At 38.8% G+C, this 26,349-nt stretch overlaps 2 protein-coding genes across 7 annotated transcripts in view; both read left to right on the top strand.

The window, feature by feature from the left end:
• Positions 1-15,430, top strand: part of LOC143273833 (uncharacterized) — a 40,582-nt gene extending 25,152 nt beyond the window's left edge. Inside the window, exons 13-19 of the mRNA XM_076574019.1 lie at positions 136-218; positions 2,511-2,616; positions 3,149-3,228; positions 7,850-7,955; positions 8,488-8,567; positions 13,792-13,890; positions 14,875-15,430. Coding sequence (XP_076430134.1) covers positions 136-218; positions 2,511-2,616; positions 3,149-3,228; positions 7,850-7,955; positions 8,488-8,567; positions 13,792-13,866 — 530 coding nt within the window. The 3' untranslated portion in view covers positions 13,867-13,890; positions 14,875-15,430. The remainder of the gene's footprint in view (positions 1-135; positions 219-2,510; positions 2,617-3,148; positions 3,229-7,849; positions 7,956-8,487; positions 8,568-13,791; positions 13,891-14,874) is intronic.
• LOC143273830 (uncharacterized) overlaps positions 1-26,349 on the top strand; it is a 229,583-nt gene that overhangs the window by 46,386 nt on the left and 156,848 nt on the right. The window lies entirely within an intron of this gene.

The raw sequence follows: 26,349 nt of genomic DNA, 5'->3' as shown, positions 1-26,349 counted from the left end.
GAGGATGTAAATATATACCTATACCATGTGGTTAATTGAAATAACATATAAAATGTAAAACCCTAACTTTACATTATTTCCATTTTTATAGAGTATTATTTTGCCTAATTGTTGTTCATATTTTTTATGTAAAAGATATAATTTCTTCAGAAGAAATAACAGAATCTAAGGTGGAAAATAAGAGAAGTTTTGTTAAGAGTGCAGAAAATCAAGAATTTGTACGTAAAATTTAAATTTAAATTTCTCATTTCCTATTGTTTGCTTCAATGACTTTGCCATAGGCTCACATGCTATATTTTAAACCACATTATTCAATCAAAAAATTAATTATTGAATAATAAATTGAAAGCATTTAGTATTCTTAGAATCCCATGACATTGCTAAATATTTCCATTGATGTATAGTAAGTAAATTTCTGAAAATTGTAATTGCTCTATTTTTAATGTATTTGCACACCTGGGTAAAGATAAGACTCAATGTGAATATCATGGATCAGTTTTTGTGGATCCTCAACCCTTTTACAGCTGATAAAATCCTACCATCTTTAAGTAGGGGCATTCTGAGTTCTCTTACACTTTGAATGCTTTAATATCCTTCTTACCTTATTGGGTCTATCTAGAACTTCAGTTCTTTATTGAAAAAGTATAGAGACAGTGAACAATGTTTGCCTTTTTTCCCATCATAATGGTTAGATTAATATTTTTTCTCCATTTTAGAAGATGTAGATTGTAGGCTTGTTATTTATCACTTGTATAATTGTGGCATATTCTCTACAAATACCTAGACTCTCCTTGAATTTTATCACTAAGTTCTAAATGTTCAATTGTTCAAATGTTCAATGACCAAGTTGTTTTTATCTCAGAGAAGCAGAGATGGTTTGAAATACACAAGTCAACAGATTTAACAAAGCACAGAAACAGACTTAGACAAAAAGTCACCTAATCTTCTCAATACATGTAGATAAGGCACTTGCCAAAATCCAATATACCATCATGATAACAATCCAGAGAGTGTAAGACAAGAAGGAGCATACCTCAATGCAATAAAAATTATGTAATGAGAAACTCAGAGCCAACATCATCCCCAGTGGATGAAAACATGAGTCCCATGAGGTCATAAGAGACAAATTTGTCTTATCATCTTGAATCCTTTTCAATGTTGTGCTCAATCTATTAGCTGGAGCAATAAAGCAAGAGAACAAAATTAAAGGAGACAAATAGGAGAATAGAAAACAATACTGTTTGTATTAGTTATGGTTTCTATTGCTGGGAAGAGAATCCATGACCATAGCTACTTTTATTAGGGAAATATTTCATTGGGAAGGATTCCTGTTTCACAGGCTTTGTCCACTATCATCATAGCAGGACATGGCAGCACGCAGGCAGACATGGTCCTGGATAAGGAGCTGAGAGCTCTACATCTTGATCAGCAAGCAGTAAAAGAACCTATAGATGTAACCAACCGTCTTATTAAATAAGAAACACAGAAACAATGCAAAAGAGAAAGCCGAGAGGTCAGAGCTCAGAGCTGAAATCTCATCCTTCCGCCTGCGGTGTCCCAGCTTCCCGAATCAGGGCTCTATTTCCTGTCTGTTAGTCTATTTAAAGAGACAGAACAAGCCACAGCTATCTCACCTCACCAGTTCCTCAGCTGGTCCTGTTTCCTCAGACTGGAAGCTTCTGTGTCCTCATCCCAATAGCTCTCAGCTGAACTGTGTTGCTCCAAAGCCTGAAAGCTTAACCAGCCAAATGCTTCTAGTTTCTGGTCCTCACGCCTTATATATCTTTTTGCTTTCTACCACCACTCCCTGGGATTAAAGGCTGGCTTTCTGGGATTAAAGGCGTGTGCCACCACCGCCACACTCTTGCTATGACTCTAATAGCTCTGACCCGCGGGCAACTTTATTTATTAACATACAATCAAAATCACATTTCAGTATAATTAGATTACCACCACAAGAACCTGTGTTTAGTCTGGGTGTAACTTGAGCACAGGAGACCTCTAATGGCCCCCAGACAGACAAACTTCCCCCAACAAGGTCACACCGCTGCCAACAAGGCCAAACCTTCTGATGGTGACACTTCCTATAAGCTTATGGGGCCCAATTGCATTCAAAGTACCACACTGTTTAAAGAAATTTTCCTGGTAATAGGGTAGGCACTTCTTTATTTTATAAATATCCTCCAAATTATTTTGGGAATATAAATAGCATTAACAGTTCTTATATAAAAGTAGTTGCTTTTATTTTTGTTAATTTTGTGCATCAGGTCATATCCTCTGAATGTGTTTCCTTTTTCCTTTGTACCTCTTACATAGTGAAGTGCCATGAAAAATGAAGGATAGATTTAAACTTTACTGTGAATAATAGATTTGCTATTAAAATGACTTTGTCTTAAATATATACTACATAGAATTTCAAGTACACTTGTCATGAAATTAGGAATTCAAGTATGTTCTTAGAAATCAAATAAGACCTTTCTAAAATATATTACCAATACTCCTTTTGATAGAGTGTGTCTGACCCTAATGGACCACAGGAGTCTTCCACAGAAGCTCCTGACTCATCCAATATGGACAATGTTGCAGAAAAAAATGTAATAATGCATCAGGAGAAAAGTAAGTAGTACATTTTAAAATATACTTGTTCTATAGAATGATTGTGTATAGAACAGAACACTGTCTGTTATAGACAGACAACTACATATATAGGAAGCGAAAGGATTAGTAGAACGGTAATAATACACACATTATCAAATCTGAGCAACAGATAAGATTTTGTTTGTCAAAGACAGAGTCCTTGCTCCCACCTCTCAGGTGTCCATTTTCTTTTGCTTTATCTTCAGAAATATATGAGATCAATCTGAATATGTAAGTGAAGGGAACTCCCATACAGTGGGGGCTGCTTCCCAAACCTCTGTTTAGAGAAAAAAGACACACCAAACACCTGTTTTTGAGAGAGATCCTTTATTAAGCAGAGAAGATAAGTTAAATATTTCCACTGCAGTTTATACTTAAGTCAAACTATAGCTTGGGAAAATGAAAATAAATATTTTCCCATCCCTAGTGTGTCTTCATTATAGCAATGGACAGCTTTTCCCCTCAATGTTCATTGTACTTTGCTTAGTGAGATGTGTGCACTTCTTAACAGCATCTGTCATGGAAGACCAAGCGCATGCCTCAGAAGAAGAGCAGAGGCAGCCCAGTGCTAGAAAAACTAAGCAGTCATTTGTAAGTAAATACTTCAGTTTACATTGCACATTTATGCTATTTCCACAGTAATGTTCCATAGGCCAAATAAGGTTAAATTTAGTATGTCTTCTAGAATTAATACATAAAATGTAAATGTTTTTTAAATATTCTTATTATTTATTCTTTGAAAACTGCATTCAACACTGACTTCCTCCACCTTGTGCTGGTGGAACTCATCCTTCTTCTTCTTCTTCCTTCTTCTTCTTCTTCTTCTTCTTCTTCTTCTTCTTCTTCTTCTTCTTCTTCTTCTTCTTCTTCTTCTTCTTCTGCTTCTTCTTCTGCTTCTGCTTCTTCTGCTTCTTCTTCTTCTGCTTCTTCTTCTTCTGCTTCTTCTTCTTCTGCTTCTTCTTCTGCTTCTTCTTCTTCTGCTTCTTCTTCTGCTTCTTCTTCTTCTGCTTCTTCTTCTTCTGCTTCTTCTTCTCCTTCTCCTTCTTCTCCTTCTTCTCCATCTTCTCCTTCTTCTCCTTCTCCTTCTCCTTCTCCTTCTCCTCCTCCTCCTCCTCCTCCTCCTCCTCCTCCTCCTCCTCCTCCTCCTTCTTCTTCTTCTTCTATTTATTCTTTGCTTAATGTCTCTTAAAATTATTTTTTTTGTTTTTGTTTTGTTTTCTGAGACAGTGTTTCTCTGTGTATCTTTGTGCCTTTCCTGGAACTCACGCTGTAGACCAGGCTTGCCTTGAACTCACAGAGATCCTCCTGCATCTGCCTCCCGAGTGCTGGGATTAAAGGTATATGCCACCACTACCTGGCTCTTAAACTATTATCAATAGCCCAGTGAGTCCAAGTGCGGCTGACCATCTGTGAATGTGTGTGAAGACACCTTCTGGGACATGAGGCAATCTGTCCTAAGCCACAGCCCACAGATAAATTAGGATCCTCCTTTCACAACCAGCCATGGCCAATTGCTCCTCATCTAGTCCTGGGGCCTTGAGAGATGCTTCCTCACTCATGCTGGCATCTTGATTTGCTTGAGCTTGTGCAAGTCTAGTGTAAGACACAGCTGTTCTGAGTTGATCTGTGTACCCGTTATTCCTTGTCCCCAAAAGAACATTTCAATGTACTTCTCTCCAGGTTCAAACTCCTACATTGTTTTCAGACCATTCTTCCTCATTGTTTCTTGAGCTTTCAGTAGTGGGAGGTCAATACAAATGACCCATCTGCAGATGAACCTTCACCCTGGCTTATCCTTATCATGTTAACTAGTTATGAGTCTCTATATTAACCATTACTCCCTGAAAAAAAAATCATATGACCAACAATGAGGGCAGAACAAACCTATGGGTATAAACACAAATAATAATAGCACTAGTTGCACTAGCTTATGACTATTCCAAACATAAGCTTTTGACAAGGTTTACAGCATCAGACATTTAATCCATTGCTTGGAGCAGCTCTCCCATCCATTCCTAACAAGGTTGGTTATTTACATAACTACCACACAATCATTGTGGACAGCTTACCTGGCTGGTCACTGTTGTCATAGGAAAGGTCCAAGACTGGATAGACTCTTCATGTATTTCATGACCAGTGGCTGGAACTACAACTTTTATTGTGATGAAAGGCAGAAATTCCTTGTCTGCTAGAGATTGGATTCTAAATGCCCTACATAACCAGACTGTGTGGTATCTTCAACAAGAGAGTCTTACCATTTAGTTATGACAAACAAGCAGAATGTGTAGAAATAGACTGTGTTATTTGGGGTGACATGGAGGCCTAATTGACCAATAACTCATAAGGAGGTATCTTGTCCTTTGTTTTGGAGTTTCAATATAAATCTCATGTCTTATGAGGGAAGTCAACACATTCCAGGTACCTCTGAACAAACTCTTTTTAGTATGTCTTTTAAACTATTTTACAAACGAGTTACTTCTACAAGCCTTCATACGGTTCAGTTACACCTTAGTCCCTGCTCTGACTTATTCTTCTGCCTTCATTGCCACTTAAACCTTAGCCCAGAGTACTTATTGATCCAGTGTTATTTCTTGTCACCTGTGTTCTACCTGAGTTCAAAATGTATTTTCCTTAATTTGCAACATCATAGTTCCTATAAGGCTTTTTTCATAGACCTTCATTTTTGTTCGGCACTCATCCTTTTGTCCTTTATCCTCCAGTCCTTCCATGATTGAAACTGTCAACATCCAATATTCTCCTTCTCTGATTTAATTTTACATATATTTTACTATCTCCCTTTCAATGGGTCCATCTACAATAGACCATGTCTAATTTCTAGGCTTCCTTATGTAATCCTATTTGAACACACGAAAGTCTAATATCTACACATGAGGACAGCATATCATATTTGCTTTTCTAATCCTAGCTGGCCTCATTGAGTAAAACTCTTCTAGTTCTATTAATTTACTTGCAATTTTTACTATTTCATTTTTTTCTTTATTGAGTAATATTCCATTGTGTGTATATACCACATTTTCCTTATCCATTCATCTGCTGATGGCTATCAAGATTGATTCTATATCCTAGGGCACATGAGTGGGATTCTTTTGTTGATTTTTTATTCAGTTTGCCATCATTGATTTAGGTGTCAAATTTGTGAAATGCTAATTTGTTATAGTGTTTATCAGCTGTAAGACTTTTTGTGGAGCCTCAACCCCTTTTACAGCTGATAAAATCCTACCATCTTTAAGTAGGGGCATTCTGAGTTCTCTTACACTTTGAATGCTTTAATATCCTTCTTACCTTATTGGGTCTATCTAGAACTTCAGTTCTTTATTGAAAAAGTATAGAGACAGTGAACAATGTTTGCCTTTTTTCCCATCATAATGGTTAGATTAATATTTTTTCTCCATTTTAGAAGATGTAGATTGTAGGCTTGTTATTTATCACTTGTATAATTGTGGCATATTCTCTACAAATACCTAGACTCTCCTTGAATTTTATCACTAAGTTCTAAATGTTCAATTGTTCAAATGTTCAATGACCAAGTTGTTTTTATCTCAGAGAAGCAGAGATGGTTTGAAATACACAAGTCAACAGATTTAACAAAGCACAGAAACAGACTTAGACAAAAAGTCACCTAATCTTCTCAATACATGTAGATAAGGCACTTGCCAAAATCCAATATACCATCATGATAACAATCCAGAGAGTGTAAGACAAGAAGGAGCATACCTCAATGCAATAAAAATTATGTAATGAGAAACTCAGAGCCAACATCATCCCCAGTGGATGAAAACATGAGTCCCATGAGGTCATAAGAGACAAATTTGTCTTATCATCTTGAATCCTTTTCAATGTTGTGCTCAATCTATTAGCTGGAGCAATAAAGCAAGAGAACAAAATTAAAGGAGACAAATAGGAGAATAGAAAACAATACTGTTTGTATTAGTTATGGTTTCTATTGCTGGGAAGAGAATCCATGACCATAGCTACTTTTATTAGGGAAATATTTCATTGGGAAGGATTCCTGTTTCACAGGCTTTGTCCACTATCATCATAGCAGGACATGGCAGCACGCAGGCAGACATGGTCCTGGATAAGGAGCTGAGAGCTCTACATCTTGATCAGCAAGCAGTAAAAGAACCTATAGATGTAACCAACCGTCTTATTAAATAAGAAACACAGAAACAATGCAAAAGAGAAAGCCGAGAGGTCAGAGCTCAGAGCTGAAATCTCATCCTTCCGCCTGCGGTGTCCCAGCTTCCCGAATCAGGGCTCTATTTCCTGTCTGTTAGTCTATTTAAAGAGACAGAACAAGCCACAGCTATCTCACCTCACCAGTTCCTCAGCTGGTCCTGTTTCCTCAGACTGGAAGCTTCTGTGTCCTCATCCCAATAGCTCTCAGCTGAACTGTGTTGCTCCAAAGCCTGAAAGCTTAACCAGCCAAATGCTTCTAGTTTCTGGTCCTCACGCCTTATATATCTTTTTGCTTTCTACCACCACTCCCTGGGATTAAAGGCTGGCTTTCTGGGATTAAAGGCGTGTGCCACCACCGCCACACTCTTGCTATGACTCTAATAGCTCTGACCCGCGGGCAACTTTATTTATTAACATACAATCAAAATCACATTTCAGTATAATTAGATTACCACCACAAGAACCTGTGTTTAGTCTGGGTGTAACTTGAGCACAGGAGACCTCTAATGGCCCCCAGACAGACAAACTTCCCCCAACAAGGTCACACCGCTGCCAACAAGGCCAAACCTTCTGATGGTGACACTTCCTATAAGCTTATGGGGCCCAATTGCATTCAAAGTACCACACTGTTTAAAGAAATTTTCCTGGTAATAGGGTAGGCACTTCTTTATTTTATAAATATCCTCCAAATTATTTTGGGAATATAAATAGCATTAACAGTTCTTATATAAAAGTAGTTGCTTTTATTTTTGTTAATTTTGTGCATCAGGTCATATCCTCTGAATGTGTTTCCTTTTTCCTTTGTACCTCTTACATAGTGAAGTGCCATGAAAAATGAAGGATAGATTTAAACTTTACTGTGAATAATAGATTTGCTATTAAAATGACTTTGTCTTAAATATATACTACATAGAATTTCAAGTACACTTGTCATGAAATTAGGAATTCAAGTATGTTCTTAGAAATCAAATAAGACCTTTCTAAAATATATTACCAATACTCCTTTTGATAGAGTGTGTCTGACCCTAATGGACCACAGGAGTCTTCCACAGAAGCTCCTGACTCATCCAATATGGACAATGTTGCAGAAAAAAATGTAATAATGCATCAGGAGAAAAGTAAGTAGTACATTTTAAAATATACTTGTTCTATAGAATGATTGTGTATAGAACAGAACACTGTCTGTTATAGACAGACAACTACATATATAGGAAGCGAAAGGATTAGTAGAACGGTAATAATACACACATTATCAAATCTGAGCAACAGATAAGATTTTGTTTGTCAAAGACAGAGTCCTTGCTCCCACCTCTCAGGTGTCCATTTTCTTTTGCTTTATCTTCAGAAATATATGAGATCAATCTGAATATGTAAGTGAAGGGAACTCCCATACAGTGGGGGCTGCTTCCCAAACCTCTGTTTAGAGAAAAAAGACACACCAAACACCTGTTTTTGAGAGAGATCCTTTATTAAGCAGAGAAGATAAGTTAAATATTTCCACTGCAGTTTATACTTAAGTCAAACTATAGCTTGGGAAAATGAAAATAAATATTTTCCCATCCCTAGTGTGTCTTCATTATAGCAATGGACAGCTTTTCCCCTCAATGTTCATTGTACTTTGCTTAGTGAGATGTGTGCACTTCTTAACAGCATCTGTCATGGAAGACCAAGCGCATGCCTCAGAAGAAGAGCAGAGGCAGCCCAGTGCTAGAAAAACTAAGCAGTCATTTGTAAGTAAATACTTCAGTTTACATTGCACATTTATGCTATTTCCACAGTAATGTTCCATAGGCCAAATAAGGTTAAATTTAGTATGTCTTCTAGAATTAATACATAAAATGTAAATGTTTTTTAAATATTCTTATTATTTATTCTTTGAAAACTGCATTCAACACTGACTTCCTCCACCTTGTGCTGGTGGAACTCATCCTTCTTCTTCTTCTTCCTTCTTCTTCTTCTTCTTCTTCTTCTTCTTCTTCTTCTTCTTCTTCTTCTTCTTCTTCTTCTTCTTCTTCTTCTTCTGCTTCTTCTTCTGCTTCTGCTTCTTCTGCTTCTTCTTCTTCTGCTTCTTCTTCTTCTGCTTCTTCTTCTTCTGCTTCTTCTTCTGCTTCTTCTTCTTCTGCTTCTTCTTCTGCTTCTTCTTCTTCTGCTTCTTCTTCTTCTGCTTCTTCTTCTCCTTCTCCTTCTTCTCCTTCTTCTCCATCTTCTCCTTCTTCTCCTTCTTCTCCTTCTCCTTCTCCTTCTCCTTCTCCTCCTCCTCCTCCTCCTCCTCCTCCTCCTCCTCCTCCTCCTCCTCCTCCTTCTTCTTCTTCTTCTATTTATTCTTTGCTTAATGTCTCTTAAAATTATTTTTTTTGTTTTTGTTTTGTTTTCTGAGACAGTGTTTCTCTGTGTATCTTTGTGCCTTTCCTGGAACTCACGCTGTAGACCAGGCTTGCCTTGAACTCACAGAGATCCTCCTGCATCTGCCTCCCGAGTGCTGGGATTAAAGGTATATGCCACCACTACCTGGCTCTTAAACTATTATCAATAGCCCAGTGAGTCCAAGTGCGGCTGACCATCTGTGAATGTGTGTGAAGACACCTTCTGGGACATGAGGCAATCTGTCCTAAGCCACAGCCCACAGATAAATTAGGATCCTCCTTTCACAACCAGCCATGGCCAATTGCTCCTCATCTAGTCCTGGGGCCTTGAGAGATGCTTCCTCACTCATGCTGGCATCTTGATTTGCTTGAGCTTGTGCAAGTCTAGTGTAAGACACAGCTGTTCTGAGTTGATCTGTGTACCCGTTATTCCTTGTCCCCAAAAGAACATTTCAATGTACTTCTCTCCAGGTTCAAACTCCTACATTGTTTTCAGACCATTCTTCCTCATTGTTTCTTGAGCTTTCAGTAGTGGGAGGTCAATACAAATGACCCATCTGCAGATGAACCTTCACCCTGGCTTATCCTTATCATGTTAACTAGTTATGAGTCTCTATATTAACCATTACTCCCTGAAAAAAAAAATCATATGACCAACAATGAGGGCAGAACAAACCTATGGGTATAAACACAAATAATAATAGCACTAGTTGCACTAGCTTATGACTATTCCAAACATAAGCTTTTGACAAGGTTTACAGCATCAGACATTTAATCCATTGCTTGGAGCAGCTCTCCCATCCATTCCTAACAAGGTTGGTTATTTACATAACTACCACACAATCATTGTGGACAGCTTACCTGGCTGGTCACTGTTGTCATAGGAAAGGTCCAAGACTGGATAGACTCTTCATGTATTTCATGACCAGTGGCTGGAACTACAACTTTTATTGTGATGAAAGGCAGAAATTCCTTGTCTGCTAGAGATTGGATTCTAAATGCCCTACATAACCAGACTGTGTGGTATCTTCAACAAGAGAGTCTTACCATTTAGTTATGACAAACAAGCAGAATGTGTAGAAATAGACTGTGTTATTTGGGGTGACATGGAGGCCTAATTGACCAATAACTCATAAGGAGGTATCTTGTCCTTTGTTTTGGAGTTTCAATATAAATCTCATGTCTTATGAGGGAAGTCAACACATTCCAGGTACCTCTGAACAAACTCTTTTTAGTATGTCTTTTAAACTATTTTACAAACGAGTCACTTCTACAAGCCTTCATACGGCCTTAGTTTAGCTTCAGTTACACCTTAGTCCCTGCTCTGACTTATTCTTCCGCCTTCATTGCCACTTAAACCTTAGCCCAGAGTACTTATTGATCCAGTGTTATTTCTTGTCACCTGTGTTCTACCTCCGTTCAAAATGTATTTTCCTTAATTTGCAACATCATAGTTCCTATAAGGCTTTTTTCATAGACCTTCATTTTTGTTCGGCACTCATCCTTTTGTCCTTTATCCTCCAGTCCTTCCATGATTGAAACTGTCAACATCCAATATTCTCCTCCTCTGATTTAATTTTACATATATTTTACTATCTCCCTTTCAATGGGTCCATCTACAATAGACCATGTCTAATTTCTAGGCTTCCTTATGTAATCCTATTTGAACACACGAAAGTCTAATATCTACACACGAGGACAGCATATCACATTTGCTTTTCTAATCCTAGCTGGCCTCATTGAGTAAAACTCTTCTAGTTCTATTAATTTACTTGCAATTTTTACTATTTCATTTTTTTCTTTATTGAGTAATATTCCATTGTGTGTATATACCACATTTTCCTTATCCATTCATCTGCTGATGGCTATCAAGATTGATTCTATATCCTAGGGCACATGAGTGGGATTCTTTTGTTGATTTTTTATTCAGTTTGCCATCATTGATTTAGGTGTTAAATTTGTGAAATGCTAATTTGTTATAGTGTTTATCAGCTGTAAGACTTTTTGTGGAGCCTCAACCCCTTTTACAGCTGATAAAATCCTACCATCTTTAAGTAGGGGCATTCTGAGTTCTCTTACACTTTGAATGCTTTAATATCCTTCTTACCTTATTGGGTCTATCTAGAACTTCAGTTCTTTATTGAAAAAGTATAGAGACAGTGAACAATGATTGCCTTTTTCCCCATCATAATGGTTAGATTAATATTTTCTCTCCATTTTAGAAGATGTAGATTGTAGGCTTGTTGTTTTTCACTTGTATAATTGTGATATGTTCTCTACCCATACCTAGCCTCTCCTTGACTTTTATCATTAAGTTCCAAATATTCAATTGTTTTAGTGGTGGTTTATGCATATATTGGCATAATCATGTGAATTTCTTCATTCTATTTATTTGATATGTTGTATTTATTGATTTACATACATTTGTCTTACCCTGCATTCTTGGATGAAACCAAAAGGGCCATCATGGATAATCTTTTTGTTATGGTCTTAAATTCTCTTTGCCATTGCCATTTTTAATTTTATATATATGGTTATTTGTCTACATTATTCTTGTCCATGCCATATGTGCTTGGTATATTCATAGGCCAGAAAAGAGCATCCAATTCCCTGGAACTGGAGTTACTGATAGCTGTGAGATATGATATGGATGCTGGGAATTGAAAGCGGGTCCTCTGGAAGAATAGGCAGTGCTTGTCAATGCTGGGTCATCTCTCAAACCCCAGCTTGTCAATCTCACATTTAGAAGTTTTGTATCTGTTCTCATCATGAAAATCAGTCTGTGGTTTTAATTCTCTTCATGTGAGTCTTTCTTTAGTTTGGGTATCAAGTTATTACTGGCATCATAAAAAGGATTTAGGAGAAATCCTTCTGAGTAGCAATGATATTCATTTTTCTTTGGTATTCTGTAAAATTCTGCAAATAATCCATCTTTTCCTGGTCTGTTTTTAGTTGAAAAATATTTTGTTACTTCTTCAATCTCTCTCTCTCTCTCTCTCTATATATATATATATATATGTATATAATCATCTCCTTCCTCTTGACTTAATTTCATTACATACAATGAATCTAGAAATACATCCATTTCTTTTAGATTTTAGAATTACATGCACTGGAGATTTTTAAATATGTTTGTGATTTCTGAATTTCATTGGAAGTTGAAAAACAAAACAAAACAAAAAGAACCTTGTATAGAAGCAGTAGTGTGGCCTGCTAAGATACACAATTTACCTCTTAATCTGTTCACCTTAACTTGCAAGTGTTAATTACCATGAGTAATTGGTCTGCTTCAAATCCTCTGGTTTCTGTTTCACCACCAATAATGGTCTCTCCCTGGTGCTCCTCTTGGATATCCTGTTGTTGTCCTGTGTCTTGGAGGTCCTGCTGTTTTGAATCTGTAGGTTTGTCCCCTTCACATTCTCCAACAGTACATAGATTTGGTGGGTTTGGTGGGAACCAACTCAAAACCCCGGTTCTGGGCCTGGGTTTTAGCTGGGTTGGCCAGCTTGCTAGCTTTTCATTATTATCACTACCCACATGTGTTCTCCAACACTGCCTAGGCTAGCTCACCCAATACAGACCAGAGCAAAGAAGGCCAATTCTCCTTCTCTTAGGTTCTCAGATCCAGTTCACCCTCACTCATATTGCCAGAGTGAGCTCTATGGAAACATTGTCATTTCTATTTTATTAGTTTCAGCCCAGATTTTTATTATCTCAGAATTGCTTGGACATTGTTAAAATCATTCTCTTGAATTATTTCTCCTGAATTTCATCCACATCGTTCTCTTTTATAACTCTCTATTAAGTGATCAATAATTTTTCAGAAGATGTTTTCGCTTGTTAGTTGGATTTTTCGTATTCCTTTCCTTTTTTCAAGACACCTTATGTTTCAATGGAGGCTTTTAAAACCACCAGGAGAGACTAAATTTTGGTAGGGTTGATATGCAGTTTTTCCTCTGTGCCATTGATATTGAGGGCCACAGCTTTAGTCCTATCCTTCATCTGTGAGTCAGCCTCTGTCTAAGCCTAGAGCGGGGTTCCTGTGTCAGTACAGGTGGTGCCTGGCAGGTGAAACCTAGCCACCTGTGGGAATGGTCCCAAGCAAAATACATAGGTTGAATCAAAGCAGTGAGAGCCTCTCAACTGGTCATGGAGCTTGCCTAGTTCATCAGTAGGCCTAACCTCCAGAAGGCAGGGCTCCTCACTTGTGTAGGAAGTCATACTGCCTGGGATCCTGGAGAAAAATCCCTGGGCTTTATGTTGTTGTAGGATATCATGCAAGTCAGGCCCCAAGACAAAGTTCATGGGTATCATATGTGGCCCTAAAGGGAAGTCAGAATCTTTCATCTGGTTCTGGAGTTTCTGGAATATCAGAGGTAGCCTAAGCCTAGAACTCAGAGTCCCTCCCTTTTTGAAGGAGTCCTAGTACTTAATTCTCATACTATTGTAACTTATTCTAAAATTGTGAATATATGTAAAATATGCAATCAGCCATAGTTGCCTTTTTTAGTTGAATGGATGGTTCAAATCTTTCGTGACATTGTTTTAATTTTCAGTTTAAAAATTCCTTATTTTACATAATCTCTTTCAGATTGATACTATAAGAGCATGTTTTTGTGCATGTTTCACCAAAAAACGAAGCTCTTCTCGCCACCACAAGAAATAGAAGAGAAAACATAAAAAAGTGATGGTAAGAGTTATATTTTGTTTTAAAATGTATTAGTATTAGAAAGAATGTTTATCTAAAATACATACTCAGTTTTCCAGCTCAGGAATATAAGTATTTCAGTGCAGCACAGGGGATAAAAAGAGTTAACTGTAAATGGAATGATTGTCTCATGAGTCAACAACTGGCTAAATCAAGATTGTCATCAGTCACACACACACACACACACACACACACACACACACACACACACACATAGTTATTTAGATAGATTAGATAGATAGATAGATAGATAGATAGATAGATAGATAGATAGATAGATAGATAGATAGATAGATATGGATGGATAGATGATAGATAGATAGATAGATAGATAGATAGATAGATAGATAGATAGATAGATAGATAGATAGATAGATAGATAAGCGATTGATAGATATCTAGAATGTATGTGTATATATGTTTTGGTCACATTTCAAAGGTTCAAGAATACTAGGAAACAAAGCTGAAGAAAGAAAGCTGGGAGCTAAAGAATATGAACAGTTTCAAATACTGGGCATAAAGGAGGAAAATGGAGCAGTGTGTCTGGTGGTGGGAGAGAGAATAAATTCTTTAGAAAAGGAATAGCATAGTGTTGAATATGTAATAGGAACATAAATCAATTTCTAACACAAAGGTTTCATTCATAAGAAGAAAAGGTATTCCTAACCATCTTCCATGTTTTCCTCACTGTTATTACATACTGAGTTAGGATCCAATTTAGAGTTTAAGGCTAGGTTGAATTTTGTGATTAGGCTTCCTGTTATATAGTTAGAGTAGATTTAAGGTTAGGTGTTAGCATTAAGGTTTACAAATGTCATGGTGCATATAGGTCTGTCATGAAAGTGAAGTATTAAAGGGAATATTCATGATGGATGAAAGGTAAATTTTACAAAAACGTCTCCATTGGCACACATGTTCTAGAAATGCATTTTATGAGTGCTCTAACTAGCTCTTTTCACCATACAGTTTATAAAACAGAAGAGAGCACTGTGCATTTAAATTGAATTATTCTCATCCTAGAACTTGGACAAGTCTACGACAATTGGCTGACAACTTCTCTGACCATCTACAATAAAACAACTCAGGAAAACAATCTGACCCTTCTCCAATAATTGCTTCAAGAAAAAGCACATTTTTATTTTATGTTTTAGAATATTATAGTATTATATTACATAATCTTCAGTGTTATTTTCACCTGTTTATTTTGTTTCATTATATTGTAGTATATTACACTATTATATTATCTTCAGTTTTTATTTCCATATGTTTATCTTGTTTTATTAGATTATGTTATATTATGTTAATATATTATACTATCTTCAGTGTTTATTTTATATTTACCTTCCTTCCCTTGATGTAAATAGTTCTTGTATATGTGTATATATGTATATATGTATATATTTATATGTATATATGTTTATGTGCTTTGTAATATATTTTTAGAAGATATCATTTTTGAATGTACAAAGTTATTGAATAATTAATAATAATTAAATAAAAATAATTTAATTATCCATTCAAAGTTGTTTGAGTCCATTTGATTGCTACATTTCCCTTTAGCTCTTCTAGTTACTAATGCAGCTATACAGTATTTGATGATGGTCATTAATGGTTCATCCATACCTTCTTTATGTAAATGAGCACTGCTTTAGTTTTCTTAGTTTATCCATTGTTTATTCATTTACCCATGAATTGATTTCTTTTTGGTGGCTTTCAATTACAATGAGTAATGAGGAGGTGTGTTTTCTCAGAGGTACATGAGTATCTGAGGCCTGACATAAAATTCTTTGGGGAATAAATATAGATGTGAAGTAAATATAAATGTGTATGAAAAAATCATATGGTAATTCCCCATTTAGCTTTGTGAGGAGGCACCATACTGTATGCCCCGCCAGTTCCTGCCTGCATCACTCTCTGTCCCTATCAGCAATGCACAAAGGTTACAATTTCTCACACCCTTTCTGGCACTTCTTCCTCTTATGTATAGTAGCTATCCTGACTGCTTTTGCAATATCTTTCTTACTGCTATTCCAGTGATTCAGGGTAAAATAAAACCTACTGAAGCCTTTTCTGTTGACTGAATGAGTGCCCCATGCAAGGCAATCAGCAAATATTGGTCCCTCTCTTGTTACCTTGTTTTTTCCTTTTTTTTTCATTAAATTTTTTGTTTATTTTACATACCAATCACAGTTCCCACACACCCCTTCCTCTCTCATCCTATTCCCTCCCCAACCTCATTTCTATTCCCCAACCCACTCCTCAGAAAGGGTAAGGCCTCCCATGGGAGTCAACAAAGCATGATATGCCAAGTTGAGACAGGGCCAAGCTCCTTCCCTGTCCATCAAGAATGAAGCACTGCTTTAGTTAAAGTGCTGCATTTGGAACACTTTTCTACATCATTATATATAGTCTGAGATAAATATAAATGCAGGCATTTTCTGTTTCAAAAACAGCCTTATATGTGAAAAAAATATATGTGATATGTCAATATTTGTTTTTAAGATACTTTAAGCTCAGAACCAAGCCCTGATGGGAATTCATTTTGAACAACATTTGCTCAGTAGAATTTATTCTTTCATTGGTGAAAAAGACAGGAGTAGAAAAGGAAATTTATGATGAAATGTTCTCTGTTCCATGATACTGTATTAGTTCTTTAAGTCGTGTGACAAACACCATTTGACAAACAAAGCATGGTTTTGGCACATCACTTTAGAGAGTTTAAGTCCATGTGAATGAAGAAGGCATGGTGTAGGAAATCAGTGGAAGGTGGCTGGACTATGAGGCGGCAGATGTTCTGGTTCTGGTTGACCTATAAGCTGAGCACTTCTGAAACTAAAAATTGAGGATAATCCCTCAAAGGGGTGACTCTAGCGATCTACTGTACAGGGCATTCCTTAAAGGCCAGCATTCTAAAAGGACAGTGTAGGTAATGGTACACAAAAATCTTAAAAAGAGCTAGACCAAATACGTGAGAAAAATACCAAAGCTTGCAGCTCCAGGACAAGAAAGTGGGGAATATGATTACAAGAAATGAACTCCAAAGGACATAGGCAGACCCTTTTCAGCCTTAACTCCTTCAGTCTATCTGGACTCTCTCAGGTTCATTCCATTTTTTAAATGCAAGAGTTCTTACATACATCCCACATTCCTGGCATCTCCAGCATCCTAGCATGTCCATGGCGCTTTAGACCTCACCCTCATGCATACCTGCCTTAGTTAAGGTTTCCATTGCTGTAAAGAGACAACATGACCATAGCAACTCTTATAAGGACAACATTTAATTGAAGGAGCTCACTTACACTTTCAGAAGTTCACTCCATTATCATCATGGCAGGGAGCATGGCAGCATGCAGGGAGACATGGTGCTGGAGCAGTAGCTGAGAATCCTATATCTTGCAGGCAGTGGGAAGTTGACTAAGACACTCAGTAGTATCCTGAGCATAGGAAACATCAAAGCCTATACTCTCAGTGACACATTTGCTCAAAAAAGGTCATGTCCACTCTAAACCATACCTCCTAATAGTCACTCCCTATGAAACTATGGGGGTCAGTTACATTCAAACTACCACATTCCACTCCCTTGCACCCATAAACTTGTAAAAATATCATAATGCAAAATGAATATAGTCCAACTTCAAAAGTCTCCATTGTCTATCACAGTCTCAATAATGTTTTAAAGTACAAAGTTCAAGGACTTTCCTGAAATTCATAAGTCTCTTAAATGTAATCCCTTATAAAATCAAAATAAGCCGGGCGGCGGTGGTGGTGGCGGCAGCAGCGCACGCCTTTAATCCCAGCACCCGGGAGGCAGAGCCAGGCGGATCTCTGTGAGTTCGAGGCCAGCCTGGTCTCCAAAGGGAGTTCCAGGAAAGGCGCAAAGCTACACAGAGAAACCCTGTCTCAAATAAATAAATAAATAAATAAATAAATAAATAAATAAATAAATAAATAAATAAATAAAATAAAATATAAATAAAACGTGATCACATACTTCCAACATATAATGGCACAGGATATACATCAACATTCCCAAATGTATTGAAGGGAACATAGTGAGGAAAACTGAATCAAAGCAAGATTGAAAATCAGCCAGCCAAACTCCAAAGGCTGCATTTCAATGTCTGATGTTAAAAAGCTCTTCAGATGTCCAACTCTGTCCAGCTTTGTTGAGTGCAACACATTTCTCTCTCTCTTGAGCTGGTTCCATCCCCCATCAGCATCTCTCCTCTGCAGGTATCCCATGACACTGGCATCTCTAACATTGGGGTCTCCAAGGCAATCCAGGCTTCAACTTCCCAGCTTCACACAATGGCCTCTACTGGGCCCCCATTCAGGGACATCCTGACACACGCCATTTCTTCTATCCTTAACTCTAAAGCCAAAACCACATGGTCAAATCTGCCAAGAGCTGCTGCTTACTGGAGTTGGAACATGAGACACTTATTCAGTTGAAATCTTTCCCAGCTTTCTGTCCTTCACTGCCTAAACTTGGCTCTCCTGAAACTGGCTCTCTAGACCAGACTGGCCTAAAACTCAGAAATCATCCAGCCTCTGTGTTTCCAGTGCTGGGAATAAAGGTGTGCCCCAAACCTTCTGGCTCTAAGTTTTTCTTTAGTTCCTGTTCCCAAGTTGGAAACTTACCCTGGGTGGGATCTTGCCCTGAGGTCACCACTCCCTTAATTCCTTTTCTTAATCTGTTTTTCTCCTTGACCAGAGGACTTAGATCTCTTCCACTCTTGGTGCTCCTTTTCTCCTTAAATGGTATATTTTGTAATTTACCCTGCTCATCTTGCTACTTTCCATTATAAATCTTCATTAGAGGTACCACTAACAGCCACACGACAAAGCCTAAACCAGGCTGTTTTGAGATTTCCTTTGCCAACGGAATTAATTCAAAACTCTTCACTTTAACTTCAGGCGAACTTTTCAAACTAGGGCAAAAAGCAGCCACTTTCTTCACCAAAACATCACAAGAATGATCTCTAGGCAACATACTAAAATTCCTCACTTCTGAAAACTCTTGAGTAAGCGCCGCCCCCTCCCCCCATTTCACCAAATCACATTCGACACCAAGGACTTCCATGCTCATTCTAGTATGGCCCATTAAGCAGCACTAAAAGCTTTCAATTGCTTTTTTAATTCACAGTCCCAAGGCCCATATTCCTTCAAACAAAAACATTGTCAGATCCGTCACAGCAATGCCCCACTCCTGGTACCAACTTCTCTCTTAGTTAGGGTTACTATTGCTGTGAAAAGACACCATCATCACAGCAACTCTTATTGGGAAAACATTTATATGAGGGAACTCACAGTTTCAAGGTTCATTCCATTATCATCATGGTGGGAGAAAGGCCACATGCAGGCAGACATGCTTCTAGAGAAGCAGCTTAGAGTCCTATATAATGCAGGCAACTAGACATTGACTGAGACACTTGGCATTATACTCAGCATCGGAAACTTCAAAGCCTGCCTTCATAGTGGCACACTTCCTCCAACAAGGCCCTACCGCACTCCAAAAATAGCCTTACCTCCTAATAGTGCCATTCCCTAAGAGATTATGGGGCCAAATTACATTCAAGCTATGACAATAGCCTACTCTGGGCTGCCAGTATGAAACCTACTACATATTCCCTGAACAACATGGTTTTTCTCGAAATCTTAGTAGAAGTTTTCATGTCTCCATAATTCTTGCTATCCTGGTTAGCTTCAGCTGTCAACTTGACACAGTCTGAGTGAGTCTTACCTAATTATTAAGATCAAGTTAGTTTGCGGCTATGACTGTGAGGGACTGTGTTGATGAACCATTGATTGAGGAGGTTGTAGCACACTGTGGGTGGGGTGGCATCATCCCTGGAGAATTAGTCCTGGGTTGTGTAAGAAAGCTAGGTGATCAAGACAGAGTGAAAGTCAGCAAGCCATGTTCTTCTCTAGTTTGAGCTTGAGTTCTTGCCATATGTGTCCTCAATTTTGATTAATAACATGGAAGTGGAAACGGAAGCCAAATAGACACTCCCCTCTTCAGGGGTCAGAGTGTGTTACCACAGCAATGGAATAGAGCTAGACCACTTGCTTTCTGTATGTTTGAAAACTACAGCCAGCAAGACCAGCTCTGCTGCCCACTTGAGCAGTGGCTGGAATTTAGACAACTGTAGTGATGTCTCAGTGCTGGGGTTGGAGAGAACGCAGAAAAAGACTTATACACTCTCCCTATTCTAAAATAGTTCACAGAAATATATCATGTCTCAACCATAATTTTCTTTTCTATAAAATGAAGCACATTCTTGTGACTCAATTATACAGTCATTCAAATAAAATAAGATAACATACTTGACAGAGGAATGTACACAATGCTTTATTGAACTAAGGTTTTATTTTTAACTTAAATTTCTCTAATAGCTTGCACTGTTCAAAATGTTATTTTATATAACCTAAATTAAGATTTTATAGTATTAAGATCATGACTACCATATGGTGCATTTAAAGTAGATTGTACTGTGTTCATTAACATCACTAAAAAGAAACAATACCCAGATATCACAACTAAAGCAGAATCCATTCCTTGTAATACTTATATTATTTGAATCTTATTTGGATCAATGTTTGTGAAGTGTCTGAGGATAAAATACAAATATCTATGCCCTTCAAAATCAACAAAGCTGAGACTGTAAAATGTGACTATTAAAATTCTAATAACAGAAAAATTTATAAAACTTCATGGAAAGCAATATTCTTAAAGGATGAGGATAACAGCTTCTCTTTTTAGATGGGTGTTACTCTATTCATTCTGAGGGTGACCCTAGAAAGTACTCCGCGTAATGGAGATCACAGAGCCTGAACTATCCATCTTCTGCAACCAGACAAGGCTTCCAGTCAGTTGGGTATGAGACACCAACCCAGCCACTAAACACTCGACCTACAATCTGTCCTAACTATATGATGTTCTGGTACAATGACACTTAACCAAAGAAGACTCACAAAAAATCAGTGAAATGACTTTTTTTTTTAATTTAATTTTATTTTACAATACCATTCAGTTCTACATAACAGCCACAGATTCCCTTGTTCTCCCCCTTCCTGCCCCCCTCCCCTGCCCCCCAGCCCACCCCCAATTCCCACCTCCTCCAGGGCAAAGCCTCCCCCGAGGACTGAGATCGACATGGTAGACTCAGTCCAGGCAGGTGCAGTCCCCTCCTCCCAGATTGAGCCAAGCGTCCCTGCATAAGTCCCAGGTTTCAAACAGCTAACTCATGCAACGAGCCCAGGACCTGGTACCACTGCCTAGATGCCTCCCAAACAGATCAAGCCAATCAACTGTCCCACCTATTCAGAGGGCCTGATCCAGTTGGGGGCCCCTCAGCCTTTGGTTCATAGTTCATGTGTTTCCATTCATTTGGCTATTTGTCCCTGTGCTTTATCCAGCCTTGGTTGCAACAATTCTCGGTCATATAAACCCTCCTCTTTCTCGCTAATTAGACTCCCAGAGCTCCACCAGGGGCCTAGCCATGGATGTGTGCATCCAGATTCCTCAGTCCTTGGATGGGGTTTCTGGCACAACTATTAGGGTGTTTGGCCATCCCATCACCAGAGTAGGTCAGTCCCAGCTGTCTCTCGACCATTGCCAGCAGTCTTTTGTGGGGGTATCTTTGTGGATTTCTGTGGGCCTCTTTAGCACTGGAGAAATGGCTCAGCCATTAAAGGCTAGGCTCACAACCAAAAATATGAGAAAGAAATGACTTTTAATGATGTTCTACTTTGTTGAAAGAACAGTACCCAGTTTAATGGCTGTCAATCAGACTGCCACTGGAAGCAGATGGGAGCAGGTGCAGAGATCCACAGCCAAACATAAAGCAAAGAGAGGGTGCAGGTTTGAGGTTTCCATCCAGGCCCTGCCCTTGGAGCTCAGGGAATCCCAGGGAAGAGCAAGAGTCAGAATTGTGGGATGCAGAGGGGTCGAGGACACCAGGATAGCATGGTTGAGAAACCCATGGGGACTCACAGAGCCTGGAGCTGCAGCAGGGAGCCTGTATAGGTCTGCACTAAGTCCTCTGGATAGCTGATATGCTGTTGCCTTGGCCTTTTGGGGGCACTTCTGAGAATGGGAGTTGGGGGGACTCTGACATTTCTGCCTGCTCTGGGGACCCTTTTCCTCCTTTGGCATGCCTTACCCAGCTTTGATGTGAGGGTTTGTGGCTGGTTGTGTTGTGTTCTATTTGGGTGATGTCCCATGGGGGCCTGCTCTTTCCTGGGGAGAGACGGAAAGAGGGAAGCAGACAGAAAGGAGGAGGTTGTAGCAATGCCCGCATTACTACCCGTTGACCATGTCTTAGTGATTGGCTGAGGATTAAAAAGAAAGACAAGACAGCAGTGGGTCATTCATCTCAGTAGAATACCATTTATTGAAGGAGGGAAGAGGCCTTAAATACAGACTTACAGTACGGTGGAAGAGCAAAAGAGGGCAAAGGTAAGCTACAGATGTTTTACACTCTAGCATTACACCAATATGCAGGATACATGAACAAGGAACCTTCGGTAAGCTGTTTAGGAAGAATGAAACCGGCAGGGAATCAGCATAGTGAGGACATCTGATCAAGGTCAGCAAGCAAGGCAACAACTCCCAAAAAAAACGGGGGCCAGGGCCCAACAGGAGGTAAGGGACAACATGGAGGAGTAGACAGAGGGGAAGCTCTGATCTGGATGAATTGTATCTGAGTACAATAAAAAAAAATTAAAAAATTATACCTGTAATTGATGTTTATTAAATACACTATTACACATAAAAATGCTCTAATAAACCAGTTAATACATAAAGTTGTAAATAATAATCTTGGCAGTATGTAAATGTCTTGGGAATATCCATAGCTATTTTCTAGTAATGTAATTATATTAGACTGTGAGTTACTTCCCACGAAATTATTCTAGGCTATGAGTTATATAGTGGAATTTTATTTTATCAACTAGTTAAAACATCAATGGTATCTTAGGAGTTTGTAATAAACTTTACAGAACCGAGATGTTTTCAAGTGGTTATTCTAAACTGGAGATTTAAGTGTGTTGTCTGTAACTATTTGAGTGATTGTAAATAAATTATTATTTATTGAATTACATAAACAAGGGAAATCACTTCTGGTCCCCATATTATATGAGTCTATGAGACATAAATAAATTAACTAAATAAATAAATGCATGAATGAATCGGAAGCTGGAGGGGACAGCCATGAGTGATGGGAACTCATCTCTTATATTTTTGGTTGTGAGTCTGGCCTTTAACGTCTTAGCTATCCCTTCAGCTCCCCCAGAGACCACTAGAGCATGTAAAAAAAAATCTATGAAGGTGGTGAAGGCTAAGGAAAACTTCTTATCCATCTTAGAGCTAGACTTTTTCTGTCTGAGGGGAAAAATAAGAAAACGCACATGCTTTCTGATGGTGGTAAGTTTCTCTTTTACTACATCTTAGAAAATCTCTTTCTCTGAGAATCTCTCTGTCTCCACATGATACATTCCACATTGTTACATTCTCCATAAATTCTCCGCACACCCACATACCTCTTTTGCACAGTTACATCTACACATTTCTTCTCTCTACTCTCTCACATTCCTTCACTAAGTACCATATCTTTCATTCACTCTTTACTCACTCATTCTCTCATTCATTCACTCATCATACTCCCACAATCTTTTATTTCTCATACTTCTCCTTTTTCTCTGCCTATACAGCTGCATCTCTTCACACACATCTATATGTTACATTTCTTCACACACTACTGCATCATTCAATCACTCTTCATTCACTCCCCCCCCCCCCCCCGCCTCCGCCCCAGTCTTTTCTATTCTAAATCTTTGGTCCCAGTTCTCTCTAGTTCCAGTTCTCTTCAGTTCCGGTTCTGTCTCCATGCAGCTCCATCTCTCACTCAGCACACAAACACTGTCACCTGTGCCCAGCTCTTTCCACAATTCTCTCTCTCTCTCTCTCTCTCTCTCTCTCTCTCTCTCTCTCTCCTGCTGGATATCAATCTTTATTTTTTTCTTTTTTAATTTTTTTATTCATTTTACATAGCAACAGCAGATCCTCCTCTCATCCCTCCTTCCAAACCCCCCATATTCCCTCCCCGATCCACCCCTCATGTCCTCCTTCAAAAGTTCTCCCATGGGGGAACAGCTAAGCCTGGTACCTTCAGTTAAGGCAGGACCAAGACCCTCCCTGCTGCATCAAGGGTGAGCTAAGTGTCAGACCAGAGGTAATTAGGATCCAGAAAGCCAGTTCAGGCACGAGATAGACTTGATCACACTGCCAGGAGCCCCTCCAACTCTTTTTTTTTCTTTCTTTTCTTTTCTTTTTTTTCTTCCTTTTATTTTTTGTTTTGTTTTGTTTCAGAGACAGGGCTTCTCCATGTTGTTTTGGTGCCTGTCCTGGATCTCACTCTGTAGACCAGACTGGCCTTGAACTCACAGAGATCCACCTGGCTCTGCCTCCGAGTGCTGGGATTAAAGACGTGTGCCACCACCACCCAGCTCCCTCAAACTCTTAGCACAAGATAACTCACATAGTTTCTCTTAGGCTAGTAATGTCACATTGACCCATGACACCATAGCTCTAAGTTGGTGAGGGATTCCAGATAGTAAACAGTGGCCTGAACCTTGAGCCTGAGACTAGGGCTACATGCAAAAAGTCAATTACTGAGAACGTTACATCTAATAAAGTTCCTTCAATCCAGACCTGGAATCAGCAACAAATAACACCTAGGAAATTGACCTCATGTATTTATCTCTAGGGGAAACCAGATATTTGTCTCCAGGGACAACCTGCCTGCTTTGAATCTGCTCTGAAGTCTAAAATTATCTGTCCATGTAAAAGGTTGTCTTTGTGGCTGAGAATCCTATTTCAGTCTGAGTAATGTAAAATACAGGCAGAAATCATCTTCCTGACCATTCACGGCTATATGTGTGTCCAACAAGTATAAAATACACCACCAAAGGGCAGTGGAAAGTACCCCACAGCTGTTCTTATTAGGGAGGCATAGCAGTTGCACCCTAGAAAGTTACAGACAGAAAACAACTAGTCATTCAGTCAATAACCCCACAGCTTTGCCACATGGGGGCCCTCCAACAGGGAATCACGTGCCTGGTGGGTCAACTTATTAAATACTAGTGGTCACTGTAGTACATTCATCTAGCTCCCTGTATTAGTAAAGAGAGAAAGAAGAAAGAAAAAAGAAAGAAAGAAAGAAAGAAAGAAAGAAAGAAAGAAAGAAAGAAAGAAAGAAAGAAAGAAAGAAAGAAAGAAAAAGAAGGAAGGAAGGAAGGAAGGAAGGAAGGAAGGAAGGAAGGAAGGAAGGAAGGAAGGAAGGAAATTTTTTTTTAATTTTTCAATTGTTTTTGGACCATAAATGACTGTATCTGAAGTCACATAAAGAAAAAACAAAACTAAGATTTGAATGCTGTATGTAAATTCTTGCCAAGTCTCTTCTTCTCATTAAATTAGCATCAAAACTCAAGGGGAAAAACTAAGCTCCAAAAATGAAAAACAAATAACAAACAAATATTTTTTTTTTCTGAAATGTCTACAACGGGAGTGTGAATGAACTTTCCAACTTTCAGTGATTGCTACTGGGAATGTGTCACATTACCTGACAAGTGGTGAGTCATGAAGGAATCGGGAAGGGACATTCTGCCTTCCTGCGAAAAGAGACATTCCACCTGCAGCCATGCAAAACACGAAACCATCTGCATGGAGGAACAGCTCTACAGAGCTGGGCATGTAGCTGCATTCTACAGCACTAGCTCAGTGGAAAGGAGGTCCTGAGTGAAAGCTCTGACACCTCATGGGCCTGCAGGAGGAGAGCTAAACAGGGGTCCAGGGTCATTTTCAGTAAGGACTGGTAGACATTGTCATATTAGTTAGTGCTTTCTGAGGCAGTTATGTGGATGATATTGTGTTCCCCAGTATATTGTGTACCCTAATAAGTTTATCTGGGGTCAGAGAACAGAACAGCCACTAGACAGACATAGAGGCCAGAAAATGGTGGCACTCACACCTTTAATCCTACCCTTCTGGAGGCAAAGATCCATCTGGATCTCCGTGAGTTCAAGGCCACACTGGAAACACCCAGGCATAGTGACTCACATCTTTAATCCCAGGAAGTGAGCCTTTAATCCCAGGAAGTGATGGCAGAAAGCAGAAAGGTATATAAGGCGTGAAAACCAGGAACTAAGGTGGTTAAGCTTTAGGCTTTTGAGCAGCAGTTCAGCTGAGATCCATTTGGATGAGGAGTCAGAAGCTTCCAGTCAGAGGAAACAGGATCAGCTGAAGAACTGATGAGGTGAGGTAAGGTGAGGTGGCTGTGACTTGTTCTGTTTCTCTGATCTTCCATCATTCACCACAATACCTGGCTCTGGCTTTATTTTTATTAATAAGAACTTTTAAGATTCATGCTACACAGTTAG

Source organism: Peromyscus maniculatus, chromosome 6 (assembly GCF_049852395.1).
Source record: "Peromyscus maniculatus bairdii isolate BWxNUB_F1_BW_parent chromosome 6, HU_Pman_BW_mat_3.1, whole genome shotgun sequence".
NCBI classification, from domain to species: domain Eukaryota; kingdom Metazoa; phylum Chordata; class Mammalia; order Rodentia; family Cricetidae; genus Peromyscus; species Peromyscus maniculatus.
Note: the sequence above shows the minus strand (reverse complement) of the source record. Positions and strands in the feature narration are given on the sequence as shown.